We start from the raw sequence: 15257 nt of genomic DNA, 5'->3' as shown, positions 1-15257 counted from the left end.
TAAATGGGTTTAAACCCTAATGTCCAAGTGACTGGCCACCTACATTGTTTAACTTTTGGACTTTTTTTTGGACTTTAGAGCCTGAAGTGCACCCTCTCAGTTCTAGTCAAAACTTGAACATTCAACAACCCACAGTGGCCACAATTCTTCATTCATAAATTCTTAAAGTCTTTATAATTATAATGCTATACAGAAGGCAATAAAAACAGAATGTCTGCAGCCTGACTCCGCTGGCAAAAAATATCACAGTTGAGGTGGCGAGACTAATGGAAAGCTGATGGAACAATGCCACACCCAGCAACTTGTTTGTTTATGCCCTCTAAGTGTTTTATTGATCTGCTCATTAGAGCATCTGTTTTAAACTGGGAAATGGATGGCCAGAAGATGCCACCTTTCACTGAATTAAAAATGTTTGTTACTACCAATCGGTGGCCTTTTATCACTTTGAAATACACACACTGAGAAATGTACATTAGTTGCTTGAATTACAAAGCTTTTATTATTCTCTGTAAAGCACTGTTATTTTAGTGATTTGTTGCCTAATGAAAACAAGATGGCTCAACACGCTCACAGTTCCATATTACATCTCACGAGGTTAATATAGAGCGATTGTAATCAACAGTTCAGTAAAGTTGGAGTAAAATAAAAATGATCATACTGTATGTATATTAGCACACCGCAGTAACTAGAAATGCATGCAGGGAGAGAATACTAATACCAGGTCACTCTGTTGAGGCTTTGACCAAAGATTCCTATGTTCTGGCGGGAACAAAGGATTTTTAAGTCTCTGCAGTGAGTGTTTTTCCCAATCACTTCATGTTGCTGCAGTACACAGCCAGACTGTGCTGTACAATAAGTCTCTGATGAGCTGTGGGCTGGGGGTGGAAGAGGAAAGAGGAAAAGAGGAGCTGATGCATTTCCTCTGGACACACACTGCTGATGGTGATGGTGGTGGTTTTTCATAGAAGTGTGCAGTTCTGGGTACAGGGATATTTTTGTGTGAATGTTAGACACACACACACAGGGGGTCTTTAGACTAGAATTAGAATAAATTCTAGAAAACTTGCCCTAATATTAACTAGAACCTAATAATATTAACTATAACCATTTCTTCCCTACCCCAAACCCTAACCCTAAGCTTAAACCAAGTTGTCACCCTAAAATTGAATGATATACGAGGAAAGCAAGTCCCCACGATGTTAAGAGGGCTCCCAATTTTGGGTCCCTATAAGTATAGAAAATCAAGACTGCACCCTTACATGTCAAAATACTTGTGTATATGTAATATGCGCCATGTCTGGGTACCACTAGCACAATAGAGACACCATGTCTCCTCGCTGGCCAATGTGTTTTCTCTCTACAGCAGCCTCAGTCCACAGCCTGTCCTCATTCTGTCACCGGTCCTTCATGTTTCACACTTTTCATCAGTTGTTTTGTTTCCCGTTTTGTTTAAATACAATCAGTGCTGCTTCAGTGCAGTTTTACCATACAGCTAACGTAACATCTGTGGCATCTGCTGATTATGTTGTAGACTGATACCAAATTATTACTTGTTACAAGTGTCCCAGCAATGCACCAAGGTAAATTAATTATTCGCTAAGTAACTTATTTTATGTGCATCTGTTGCCTGCAAAATTCATAAGCCCAGCTGAGGTCCAACACTAAGATCATTCAGGCAGTAAAACAATACGTAGTCAGCAGATTTGCGTGGCATTGATTAGGTTGTTATGCAAATGATGTATAGCATTGACATTTGGTGTCTAGGCTCTTACTTCTCACTCTCCACAAAGATGTGGCAAACTGAGAGTAGGAAGTAACAATTCAAAGTCAGTGTGGCAGCAAACATGGCAGCAAAAAGTGTCAGCTAAGCTTATTCAAACATCCTTAATTAAAAAGGTGGTCTTGGATATCCAGTGACGAAAGTATGTCATTTGAGTGTAATGGCAGTTGACTCTGAAGTAGCTCAGAGACTTTATCAGTGACATTCTAAGACTGTATTGTGTTTTTATCAGACGTACGTTAGCTATTGTACACACACACACGGAATATAATCTCACAAAAGTACAGCAAAAATAACCAATTAGTGCTAAAGAACCACTTGTGTCTCAACCTAGACTGGGAAACTGTTGTGTGGGCTCATATCAAAATGTCAATAAGAAGTCCTCTGACCAATCAGCAAAGAGCTCCTTTGCACACACAGAGAAACCATACATTAGGATTGTCCAGCCCACAAATTGCTGAGTTCATTTGGAGTGCTAGACGCTGAGGCTGACTTCAGAGGAGATGACTGCCAGTCACAAAATTTAGATGTCCACGTGACCATTGAAGATATGTGAGTGAAGACAGCACTGATGGATGCCTGGGGCTGGATCCAGGCTAAGTCTGTGCAGTCAATCAGCCGACCATTCGGTCGAGCTCAAAGGGTAAAAGAGCTATTAAAATCCAAAATACCCCCACTGGGAATTAAAGTTTAATATTCACTTGTGACTTGTGCTGAAAATATACTAAAGTTCTTTTAATTAATTTCTACCAGATATACAAAATATTTAAGAATTTAGTTCAGAAATTTTTGATTAAATAAAATTCACAGTATGCCAAAAAAATTGTATTTCCAAAAAGAAAAAAAAACAGAGCCACTATGTGTTGTTTTCATGTCAAAGAGTAAAAAAATAACATTTTGAAAACAACAACTTCAGTTGTGTGTTTGGACTGAAATACCATTCTACCTGTTTGTTTGGTAACACCACCTCAGCGTCAGAGTGATCAGATTTTTCCAGTATCTTGGTGGAAAAATGTGCACAGCGGATAGATGACAGACTGTCGTACTGCACGGAGCAGATCAACAGAATGATTTGCACACTGGGAGGCCGACATTGCTGCAGACAGGAAGACGGGGGTTTGGCAAAGAGGGGGCCCAAAAACAGTTATCGGGACATGACGAGGCATGACATCTGTGTTTGCAGATATATTCGATACAGACAGATGGGTAAATATAGTAAGCCTGAAGAAACACAGGATCGAAGACAATTGGTGGTGACACTTGATTGTTGTAGAGTGCACCTGCATGTTAGGCCACACCTTGAAATGACTGCAGCCTGGCTGCTGTGTCCCGCCCTTGTGCCGTCGATTTCCACACTCTAAGTTGGTTTGACCCAATGGTAAACTTCTACATACATGTCTTTCATACTCCAGGAATGTGTGTGACCTCTGGCTGCTTTCCGTCTCTTAAAACTGTCATTTGTGGCTCGGATGTGATGTGAATAACTATTGGTTTAATAGTGCCATGAAGAACTGGTGTCACAAGCAGTGTTTGGTCAGCCAGGTGCAGGACAGGCTGGCACAGAGCAGCAGGAACATGCCAGAGCAGTCTGCTGGAAACCTCCGCAAAACCTTTTAACCTCTGTACTGCTTCCAAGCACACACACTCATGCACACACACACTAACGCAGAAAAACACACACCTGCAGACACAGACAGTATATCCACCTCCACAGTGCAGAGTTACATTGATTCTCTGATCTATTTTTGTAGCAGGCAGTATGTTTCCATTATGTGTGATATCCTGTAGAAGTAGGAGGGGGGTACACAAACTACCATTACAGACAAACTATATGTGTCATAGAGACAGGGTCGAAGACGATTGGTGGTGGCACATATATTAGACATACAAAAACATGTAGCCACAGATATGCATGTAATGAACCCAGGAAATTAAAGCCATTATTATCAGCCACTTTTACACGAGTTTAAGGTCTGTGAATATTCTAACTGCTGCCTTTGCACCTTTAGGCAGTTGAATGTGATATCTTATAATGAAGCGCGTAGTGTGTGTGTGTGTGTGTGTGTTACCTGTGGTTGCATCAGTTCTTAGAATAAGAAAAATGAAACGCGATAGTGGTCATTAATTCCTCCATCATGCGGACTGGAAAGTGTTTGTGGCGTCACTGTGTGGCAGAGTCGACAGTTGTTTGACCCGGTTTGCCCTTAGATTGAAATCTGGTTTGCAATCAGTTGTATGAGTTAGTGTGACGTGTAGTCTGAGTGAGTTTGGGGCTGCAGTAACAGTGCGTTACAGTTTGGAGTAACGCAGCCCAGCTGTGTGCCTGCTGGTTTTTTTTTTTTTCCCCCTTTTTGAATTGTATGGGTAGGAGGAGCCGCTTTCCTGTGATTGTCTGGCTGCTTTCTCTCTCTTTTCACCTCCCTCTCTCTCCCTCTCTCGCTCTCCGCGTATCTCTTTCCCTCTCTCGTTTTTCCCAAAGTTGAGTATTCCGCCTGCCTGGGAGCTGTCGCCGGCGGAGCAGCGCAGCCCCGCTGACTGAACGCACCGGCGCCGCGCAGTGTGGACCGCACTTTGGGAGAAGGAGACCTCCACACACACACACGCTCTCTCCCCCTGGCTGCGTTCAGCCCCTTCTCTCCACGCCTCCTGTGTTTCTTCCAACTTCATTTTAAGCCACTTTCAAGATGACAGAAGAAAAGAGCATTCGGCGTGTAAAGCTGGTAGGTGTCTGAAACCCCTCCCCTCCGCGCTCAGAGGTGTCTGCCTCGGTCTTGCTGTGTGGGTCCAGGTTTGTGGCATCGCGCAGACGCTCCGCTCGTCACAGACGCGTCTTTCTTTTTCTCTGCTGTCCATTTGGGATTTTCTCGATGTGTTTGCCTTATGCTTTCCCTCGTACGGACCCGTGTCCAACGCGCACGAACATGTCTGAGGTAGGCTGACGGCACAGTGCTCAAACTTAGGCACTTGCTATCTAATGGACGGGGTTTCTCATTTTTGTGTGAAAATTACGAAGACAGTGCTGTTCTGCCTTATATGGACACATTTCTGTTGTTGACCACCCGCCGCTTGTGGGGAAACTGGTTTTGGGAGTGGAACATCCCGTTAATTATCTGGTGTTATTTTTCATTGAAATAGTGAAATGTGATCCTCTTCTGCATTTTTTTTTTTTTTGCTTGGAAGTCCCTTGTAAGTCTCACATAAACACAGGATGGCCCCTAGTTTGGGTATTCCTGCTGCGCACAGGATCGCAGGTTCTCGTTAGAATGAATCAGCAGAGAGACTCGTGTGTTCCTGTCATGCAAAACATGTGGAACAGTTTTCACAAGCACCTGTATCCCTGTGCTTATTTTAGGGTTTTTACTTTTTGGGACCTGCAGGCTTCCATTGTAAAAAAAAAAAAAAAAAAGCAGGTACTTTGCTTATTTATATTTTATTTCACATACATAGTCCAGGTGACGCCTTCATCTTGTCACTGTGAAGTATCACTGTAATATCCAGGTAACGTGCTTTTGAAGAGTTTTGATATGGTTGTTGTGCAGTATGTTCTAACAGTTAAATGTTTCTGCGTTTTTTTGTTTTTTTCATGTTCACATTGAGGATTTCTAAGGAGGGGGGGCAGTGTCAGTGATAAATTCCACTTTGACAGAAATGCAGATGTCATATTTCTATACACGAATCCAAAGTCATTCCCCTTCAGTTTCAGCTGTTCCAAAGCAATGAACACTGACTTCAGAATCAAAAATAAATCTGCCACTGGGCCAATGTGGAAAAGAGCCAATGCCCCAGAATTAATACCCTGTCAAACTGTGATGAAATGCGCAAAGTTGTTAGGAGAGTGTTGAAGTGTCACTACACATAATTCATCCTGTGCAGTGTCGAATGCCAGACACTGAACTCAGCTGAGTTCTGATGATACTGCTGAGCTCAGCTGACAGCATGAGGGAATGTGCTTGTTGTTAGGCTGATTTGAATACCCGTGTGTTGGGTAGGTCACTGCTGTTGTTATGAGGTGAACGCTTCCAGGGCTTGAGTACATCTTGAGTACTTTGCTTAAATTTGCTTAAATCAGTGGGTCTTTACTGAATCATAAGTCCTGTGTCCAGATTGAAAAACTCCGCCTGACTCTTTCTCTCCTTGTCTGTGCCAGGTGTTTGAATAATGCCAAATCAGGATATGGTGGACTGAAAAACACCAACTCAGTCAGGGTTGTGCAAGTGCTGTAACTGTAGTAGATTACCTGGAGCTGCCATGTCTCTTACCATTGCCATTACCATTAAAGTCTTTTATACCCTAATAAGTCATTCATTCTCTTTGTCTTTCTTTCTACTTTTCCCTCATTTCTTCTCTTTCTTGGTTCATCCATGCATCAATCTCTCCCTCCATCCAGCTCCATCCAGTGGTGGGTGCTGTTCCCTGTTAGTGATCCAAGGCACAGGACTCCAGATCTCAGTGTTTCGCATCTGCTTTACCTGCCATTAACCTCTTTTGTTTGGACCTTTTTTTTTTTTCTTTTTTGCATAATGTCCTGCCAGCAAGGGGATTGAGAGAGAAGTAACACTGCTGTCAAGCAATGTGTGTTCCCTTTAATATAGAAAATGTAAAATGGAACCTGGAGAATAATACTGGTAATTATTACTTTGAACACTCTGACTTTTTGTTTAGTGAATGCAACAATCTCACCCCATGAAAGTCTTAATAATACAGCACTGGAGATCACGAAATAAAAGAGCAGCAGTCATATAATTGGTCTCATTTTGTCCTTACTTCTCACACTGTTGATTGCGTAACAAATATCTCTCACTTCCCTCTGGCCATTTTTTTATTAAATGACTTGTGACATTTAGCTGATTTATCACATACTTACCAGATCATAAATTATAATACATTCCTTTAGAAAAAAAAAAAACAAATCTCGTGTAGGCAGACTTCTTTTTTCATTTCAGATCTGACATAAAAGCAAAGCAAAGCATTTAACTCCATTCAGCATTGCAGAGTCTTTAATTTAAAGCTGTAAAAACAGACAACCTGATAAGTTAAAGTTGGCGAAGCTGCCAGCGATGTATTTAACAGTAACATAAAATCATTTGTCCCTCAGGATGGGGAACCACCAAAGACCATATAATAGTGTGTGTATGCGTGCACTAAGGTGGCTGGTTTTATGAGGCTGAGGCAAAAACCAAGAGAAGCCATGAACCGGCACCCCTGATGTTTTAAAGTTCCCTGCCCTCTGATCCAAACCTTACCATTCATCACGGTGCTGGTGCTCCAGCTTTATGCAACAAATCTAGACCACAGCATATCTGCTAATGCTTCTAAAAAGTTTAAATAAATCATCTCAGCAAGCAGAAAGGGTCCCTGTAATAAACTGTGTGATTTCACCCTCACCCATATTGTTTTTACACATACTAATAGTAAATGAGCTGAGAGAAGCCTTCTGTATTGGCAAATGGTAAGCCTAAATCAGTGGAAGAAGGTTTGGTTTAAATATGCTGTTTGTTTTCACTGTTATTGCAGTAAGATGAAATGCTATTCTTTTTATTTGTCTGTTTTATAATAGCAATAATACCCAGGAGCACATGCTTTTACGGCGTGTACAAAATTGATGTGTTGGGACTATTGAGATAAGCATAATCACAGTATTGAATGCTCTTCAGAGTGTTCTGCATTATATTGAGGATCTGCCTTTTTGAATATATCTAAATACACAAGTCCATAAAGTGCAACAGAACTACAGGGATCTGCAGCTTCATAATAAACACAACAGTTGGTAAAGCAAAGAAGAAAGCGTGGATAGCTGTGTTAAAAGTGTCAAAACAGGTGGAGCAGCAGTTACATTACTGGGCTGTAACCTGCTTAGTAAGAGATGCATCATGTTGACAGTCATAAACACTGTTGATAATTTAAAAACTTTTTTTTTTTTCCTGCAACAGGTTGAGAGATATGTCACAAACAGTGAACATATGTCTTAATGTTATTTAGAATGATAACACATAGATCAGGTACACTTTGTGTGAAAGAATATGACTCTGTGTTATAGCTGCACTAATGATGAGTAAAACGCATATGAAATTGTGCATGAAGTGCATATGTAAAAGCAGTAGTAATAAAGTGGAATGACACTAATATTGCCAGTACGTGCTGGGGGAGATTTAACCATTAGAGAAAATGGTTCGTGTGTGATGTAGATTTGATCGAGGGAATGAATGTGGGAGTCGAAGCAGACATAGCATGGATGTATGTATGGTGTGACAGATGGCCTCCTGTTTTTGTCTCCAGACTCCTTTGATCTCTTCATTGCATTGAGTGCAGTGAAGGTCCCTGCCAAGAGAGGCATCGCCTGTCTCATGCACTGCATTTAGATCAGTAAGGGTGATGATTCACAGCACCACATTGCTTTAATTTCTCCTTCCGGCCAAAACCAATATTAATATATGGTTGATTAGGAGATGAACTTCTGTCTATGTCATGGTGAGACACACAGAAGGTCTTAACTACTGTTTAGGACTGTGATTGAGCACTTGTACTAAGATGGTTGAATGGCAACATTATCTGAGCAGAATAAAAGAAGACAGAAATAAGGTTCAGGCATTGGAGTTTATTGAAATGGTGAAGGAAACCGCACGCTTTTGGGTCTTAAACCCCCGACTAGCTGTGTGTTTTTTGGATTGTTAAACTTTTATAGTTGCCCCAGATTGTAAAAGCATGTATACTAAACTATTAATCTTCTAAAGCCAGCCTATAAGGTTGTTTGCTTACTATGGCCTGGCAGGGATCAATAGACTTTGCTTTGGCTAAATGCCTCAGAGACCCAAATTACTTTGCATTTAGTTTGCTCAGTGTTTAACCAGTCCGAATGTGGTGCTCTTTCCCATCATCATCTAATCCACATCCCATAGTTTCCTGATTGGCCCATCTTATGGTTCCCTCAATCAGTCATTGGTTTTCTAAAGTAATGTCTGGGGGCAGAATTCAGCTTGCAAGATTTGGGCTGGATTCTGCAAGTCAAGTAAATTATATATATGTTAACTGTCGGTCTCAGGTGGGAAATTATGTGACCAAAAGTTTTAATACTGAGTGCACTACAGTACTTTACACCATTAACATGGTATATGCCTCATATCTTTACGTGTGGAGGCCAGGGCACCTCAGACGACAAACTGGCTGCAGCAGATAAACATGTCATGGTCCAGTCTTAAGGGGTAAACCAGAGAAATCCAGTAAGCTACAAGCAAAGTCCTGGGCTTCTGTTTGGGGCTCCGGGCCCACTCACTATATCAATAATACACCAACCTAAGAAAGTGGGTGTGGAAACCAGTAATCTGAAACACATAATCGCCAACGTACAATATACTCAAGGTACCCATGACCAAGAATAAGAAGGATGAGTTCTTGTCCTCTGCCCTTTGCCAGCAATACATGATATTCAGTGAGCCGTCAGATTCTTTGACCTTTAGCAGTGCAACTACTTTACCTCCAGGTAGTGTTAAGTGCATGCAAACATCCACAGTTTATTTAATTGATGTTCACTGAATTAATTTTATTGTCTTTTTACTGTAGCTTCTGCACCTGCAGCACAGTCCTCTAGCACAGAACAAAATGAATGAGGATGGGGTTAATAAATGCCACTGTTCAGTGACAAAATGTGTGATAAAATTAAAATCCCAGAACAGTCCAGATGTCTTCATGTCTTCACCAAACTAAATAGATAACACATTGAGGCTATGGGAAGGGATTTAGATTTTATAAAATGCTTCAGTATTCCATTCTCAAGTGTAATAAACACAAGTGTTGCAGGTTATTGATCTGTCACCATGAATTAATGTTTACACGTTTTTATGTTATTAAAGGTTTTTTAGCTGTGTTCCCCTGAGCCAAATGCTGAATGTTTGATAAAAATTACACAGCATCCGTTTGCACTTAAATTAGGCAAAAATTTAATAGTCTGCCATTTCTTCTGCTCTTGCTCAAGTCTGGTGTCTTGAGAGTAGTGATATTTCAAACTTAATTAGCCAGGGAGCTGTGCACTGTAAACTGGCCACAAGAATGATGTTTTATTTTAATGATGATGGCAAACATTGTAAGATTTCGAATGAAGTTCTGAGGCATTTTCTCCATTGGTTCAGTTTGTTTTGCGAAGTGAACATATTTATTTGTATATATAATAAGGGTTTAGAAGGTAGTGCAGATGCTTGTAGCTCAGATTAAAATTCATATTTTCAGTGAATTAGTCCAATGAGAATAACATATTTTTAAGTTCTATGCTGATTGTGGGAAATGTGTAAATTTGTGAATGGATATTGATGGAGGGGGAAAGAGACAATCCAAATTTATCAGCAGAATATTTTCTTTTAATTCATGCATACATGTTGGAGTAAGTGTTTAGAAATTCCAGCCTGGCATAACTATGTCTAATAATAAGCAACTTGATCAGTTTGAACCTAAAAAAAACCCTTTTAAAATGCATTCAAATTATTTGGGTTATAGTTTGGACTGAGCAAAACTCGATGATGGACTTAGCTTGTTTTGTGGCTCTGAACAAAAACTCAGAACACTGGGGTCTAAGTCCTATGAATGCTCAGCCTAACAATGCTCAGCAGCTGGGATGTGGAGGAGGCCAGCCTCCCACCACGCTAGTTAACATCCAGCTGCCTGTGTATAATGTTCCCACAGTGAGCACGTGTTTCCCATGATCTCACCTGCTGGCACCAGGAGCTTGGGATCAGGCTCAATATCATGCTGCCCACCCCCGAAGACTCTATGGTGGGCACAGTGTACCACACCTTCTCTCTCTGAGGTAGCCGAGCTCTAGAGGTGTGTTCTCCCCAGGGATTGGTGGTGGGAGTGGTGTCTCCCTGGGATAAATGTTGTCCATGTTTAATGAAACATCATGGTGACTGGTGTGACTACTGTGTGACGTGCAACTAGTGTAGTGACTTTTCAGGTGTGTACTGGTTATTGATTTTAAACATTAATTAGAGGGAATGAAGTGTCAGTCTTGCTTTACACGTCACTGTAGTAGAAGACTATTTTCACAAATATGTTTAATGATTCCAGGAACTTGTTACTAACATTTACTCTCTCTATTTCAGGCTCATTTACCGGAGGCATGTAGTTTGTTGTAATGAGCATCTTCACTCTCCATACTAATGCCAGCATAGGCCAGGATGCAGTTGTGATATAAAGAGAGGGATAAGGCATGGAAAACACAGGCAGAGGGAGAGAAATAACTATAAAAAGACAGATCAAGAGGGTAGGTGGAAAGAGGAGGAGGTGTGAAAAAAGATTTTCACGGATGTTTGTAGGATGCAGAGGAAAGTTAACAGCTACGCAGAGAAGGGAGCAAAGACAAAAAGTCACAGGGTTAGAGGAGGACAAAAGACATTCTTCATTCTTCCACTGTCTGATGCACTCGCACGCAGAAACCCACATGCTTTTATCATAAACACTCATCCACTTACCAGGCATTTTTAAGAAACACCTTCCCTCTAAATGTACCTATTCTTATCTTGCTGGTTGAAACTGGGAAATGTCTAATATTCTCCTCTACCAAATCATAGATCATCTGTCGCTACCTGCCAGAGGTTATATTGTAACAGTATTCATTCTTAAAATATAAAGATGCTCTGCTAAGATGACCACTTTATCCTGACCTGTCATTAATATGAGTAGTTCTTATGAACCTGCCTCTAGCAAAAATGTCTTGGGCTGATCTATTTTTTTTTTTTTTGGTCTCCAGGCCATCGGTTCAGCTCAATATTTATACAGAAGTAGGCATTGTCAACTTTAACAATTATTCTCTTTAGTTTTGTAGTGCTCTAGGGACTGGCTATTTTTAAAATGCTGGAAATGTTGGGCAGCTATTGTTTTACTAACAACCTATTGATTTGTGTCTGCTTCAGTCTCAGGGCTGCAGCGGGGAGGGGGGAGTGTGTTTTTGTTTCTCAGTTCACAAACACATTATTCACATTATTTAGAGTAGGTAATTTACTGTAGGTAAATGCGGATGTGTTTCCTTCAGGCTTTGACATTAGAAATGTGCACAAATTGAATATATTTGTAGGTTTGTAACATAGTCTACTGTTTTTATTTGTTGTTAGTACAATTTCAGTTGCTTTTGTTGTCTCATGTGTATGGCACTGTGTGTGGCATTACCATTATTATGTAGGAACGACAAGTGAAAAAAGTGTTGGCATTTGAAGCCATCATCTCAGATAGTTGGCTGACATCCTGTGTGTTCTTACCTCAGATTAGTGATCACAGGGTCTCAGAGAAGAATCCAATCATTACTTTATATCACCCGTGATGTGCAGTTTTCCGCTTCTTTAATTTAGAGTGACTGCTCAGCACTTCAAATGACCGTGTTTGCAGTGATCATGAGTGTCGTATAATTGCGACATCACTGTTGCTGCAGCTGCAGTCAGTAAGCTCAGATTTGCCTTTGGACAGTCGTCCGATGAAGCTGCTGCCTATCGCAGGATGTACACACTGGCAACCCACCTCATATCAATATTTCACGAAGGATAAAGAAAAAAAATCCCAATTCATCAAATATCTGTTTGAGCTTGTCCCATGTGTCATGATGCATTGTTTTTTTCAACATTGACCAAAATATGATATCCCATCCCAAGAAACAGATGATTTATAAGTAATAAATACAATTTATTGAACAGATAAAGCAACAACCCGCTGACATTTTGATGCATAGAGCACACTGAGCCAATCGAACAGCAGCCAAGAAAAACAATGGTTCATACTCCCTGCCCCCCCCCAACCCCAAAGGAAATGCCAAACATTACAGTGCTGTATAAATAGAAGGCTCTGACTTTGTAGAGCAGGAGATCGAGAAAGAGGACAGGAACCCCCTCCCCAGGGTCACACCAATGGCAAGGTCTTGCAACGCTCCTGCCTCTCTCTACTCTTCACTCTCTCAAACTCTGTCTTTAATGCTCTTTTTGTTTTTCTGTATGTGTGATCTATTTGAACTGATTTCTCTTGACCTCCCTGTGTTGTTATTTTTTTCCCTTTGGTTTACTTTTATATTTTTATCTCTCTCTTTCTATGGCGCCTGGTCATCATGAATAACTAAAACAGCCTAGTAACACATCACAAACACTTCCTGCTTTATTAATGGCACCACCCACTATAGCTGAAATGGTATTCCTGGATGTATTATGTTGGGGGTGGGGGGTGGGGGGTCAGGCAGCCTGTTCTCAGCACTGACAGCACTGTGCAGTTCAGTTTAATTTAACAGTTATGAGAAATTTCCCTTTGCACCTGGATAAATGTAGCCCATGCACAGATATTTCTGGGCACACGTGGTTCTACAACGTGCAGTATAAGGTATGGCAGTAAGGCTGTATGCACTGAGAGCACCAATGGTGGAATGGAAAATCCATCTGGCTATAAAATATTAAATTATCTATTTCATTTTGTAATTTCACACTGTTATTTTTATTCTCCCCACCTCTGCTGGGAAAGAGCAGGAGGGAGACATTGTCGTCCCCCAAAACGCGGTTAGTTGCTGCAGCTACGTGGAATGGGGTTACGGATGATTCAGCTGAGACAACTCCACTTTCATCTGTGCTATCTTTTGTATCAGGCATATAAATGTATTTTCCTTTGCTGGCGGGCTGCTTAGACAGTTTGGAAGATTTAACCACATCTGCCCATGTAGGCAGATTTAGGAAACAGCATGAACACGAGGTAGCACACACACCAGTACACTAGAACACACACATTCTCCCCCAGACTCTTTGTCTTTGACTCTATCTTAATCTCAGGCTCATCACCACATCCACTACCAGAATATGTAGCTGCAAGGGTTTTCTCTATTTGAAACACTTTGGGTTTTGTCTTGCAAAATGACTGCAGTGCGGAGAAAAAATGTCCAGACCCCTGTCATTTTCAAACAGAGAAATCCATTATCATTCAGTAGCAAATGGGCTATTTTTCTCAGAAATGTTTCTTAGTAAGGACAGCTGTCCTTAGTATCATCCTGGGTATCTGTCTCTTCTTAAATCAATAACACCGGCTTGGACAACATCCTTTTCTAATGCTGTTTGGCAGGCTATTGATAGAGGCTGGCACCGTATGGATCAGTTAGCCTGTTCACTTAGAGCAAAAATACAATACATTTAAAGTTGTCAGCTGTTTCTCGCCATGGGAAAACTTTTCAGGAATATGTCGTCAATCTTCGTTCAGAGCGCTATTGTTTTCTTGACAGTCTTTACAGTGGAATACGGGTGTGCAGGGGACGTGAATGCAATTTCTTGCTGAAAAGATCCTCTTTTCGGAAGCTGAAAGTGCTGTTTATGTGTTGCATAAATTGCTTTTTCACATGATGTGAAGTAAATTAGCATATTTATAGAAAACTCCAGCAAAAGGTAAGTTATTTACTAGGTGCAGTGCTCCTTTACATATGCATACATACACACATTCAGAAGCTGAATTGGTGTCAGTTGTCAACGCAAGTAAGTTTGTTTTCTGCAGGGCAATATAATAGATACTGTTGGGTTCTGCAGGATTTGTCATTTTAGTTTTATCAGTGCATGTAGGGGAATCATTTAGCTCTAAAATAACACTTGTGGAGTTCTGTGGAGCTTGGTCATAGAAAACAAAGCAGTCAATGTGTTGTAGTTCTTGGATGATGTTCAAGGTGAGCTGGCTTTGAAAATGTCAATATTATTTGTGTAGCCTAGAGTGTGACAGCAAACTGAACCATTAATACAATTGATCATCCAAACTGAGGTATAAGAAGAAAGTGTTTCTCACACATTTTAACTGCTGGCAGAAGAATATGGAGGAAGTTAGTGAGATACTGAATTACCTGAAGTCTTTGCTGTATATTTAAACATATTTCCGGTTGATCCATCTCTTTTGCCCTGGTCAGTTTTGAACTAGCATGTATCCTCTAAGCATTCAATAAAAGAGAAAATATCTGAAGAGAAAAAAATCATGGTACTGTCCCTTTGAACACAGTCTGATGAGCCTGACTGCCAGGGTTAGCAGATTACAACCTGCACACTAGCCACTGGGCTTGAAGCCTGTTGACTGATTGATATTCTTGCCTTTGTTGACATTGGTAGCTCTGTTCTCCTGCTCTTGTCATCCTTTCTTCCTTCCAGCATGCTTAGCCATGTCTGAATATTTATTAAGCTGTTCTGCCAACTTTTGATCCTGGGTTTGTTCTCACCTGGGCAAATGCACTTCAATAATGGAAGCGGCATGAAGTGAAGTAGAGGCATGGATGCTACACAGTGTTGTGTTGAGGCCTGATAAGGCTCTCCACCACAGCAAAAGAGCCTCAGAGAGCTGATGAGATGACGTCTGACAGTATTAACTTTATTACCCACAGGCTGCCAAGCTGTAACAAGTACAAACAGAAGTATTAAGTGGAGGGTAAAGGAGAGGATATGTATTCTCACTGTCACAACCCTGTGAAAATCTAATTTCATTTTGCTTTCATGTATAAATGTAT

The 15257-nt window shown here is 40.9% G+C and overlaps 1 protein-coding gene across 8 annotated transcripts in view; it reads left to right on the top strand.

Annotated features, from left to right (window-relative positions):
- The window catches only part of mid2 (midline 2), a 126502-nt gene that overhangs the window by 37412 nt on the left and 73833 nt on the right, over nt 1-15257 (top strand). The window contains exon 1 of one of the 8 annotated variants that reach the window (XM_026330367.2): nt 4234-4500. The exons of 3 other annotated variants lie outside the window; for them this stretch is intronic. Coding sequence is in view for 2 of the 5 variants with exons in the window: in XM_026330365.2 (XP_026186150.1) it covers nt 4661-4710 (50 nt within the window). In the remaining 3 variants the exon portion in view is untranslated. Of the gene's footprint in view, nt 1-4233; nt 4501-4557; nt 4711-12646; nt 12669-15257 lie in introns of those variants that run through there. 4 more of the 8 variants (XM_026330365.2, XM_026330366.2, XM_026330370.2 and 1 more) reach the window with 4 other exon arrangements.

This window comes from Mastacembelus armatus, chromosome 10 (assembly GCF_900324485.2).
Source record: "Mastacembelus armatus chromosome 10, fMasArm1.2, whole genome shotgun sequence".
In the NCBI taxonomy this organism is placed as follows: domain Eukaryota; kingdom Metazoa; phylum Chordata; class Actinopteri; order Synbranchiformes; family Mastacembelidae; genus Mastacembelus; species Mastacembelus armatus.
This window is presented reverse-complemented; position numbering and strand designations above follow the sequence as displayed.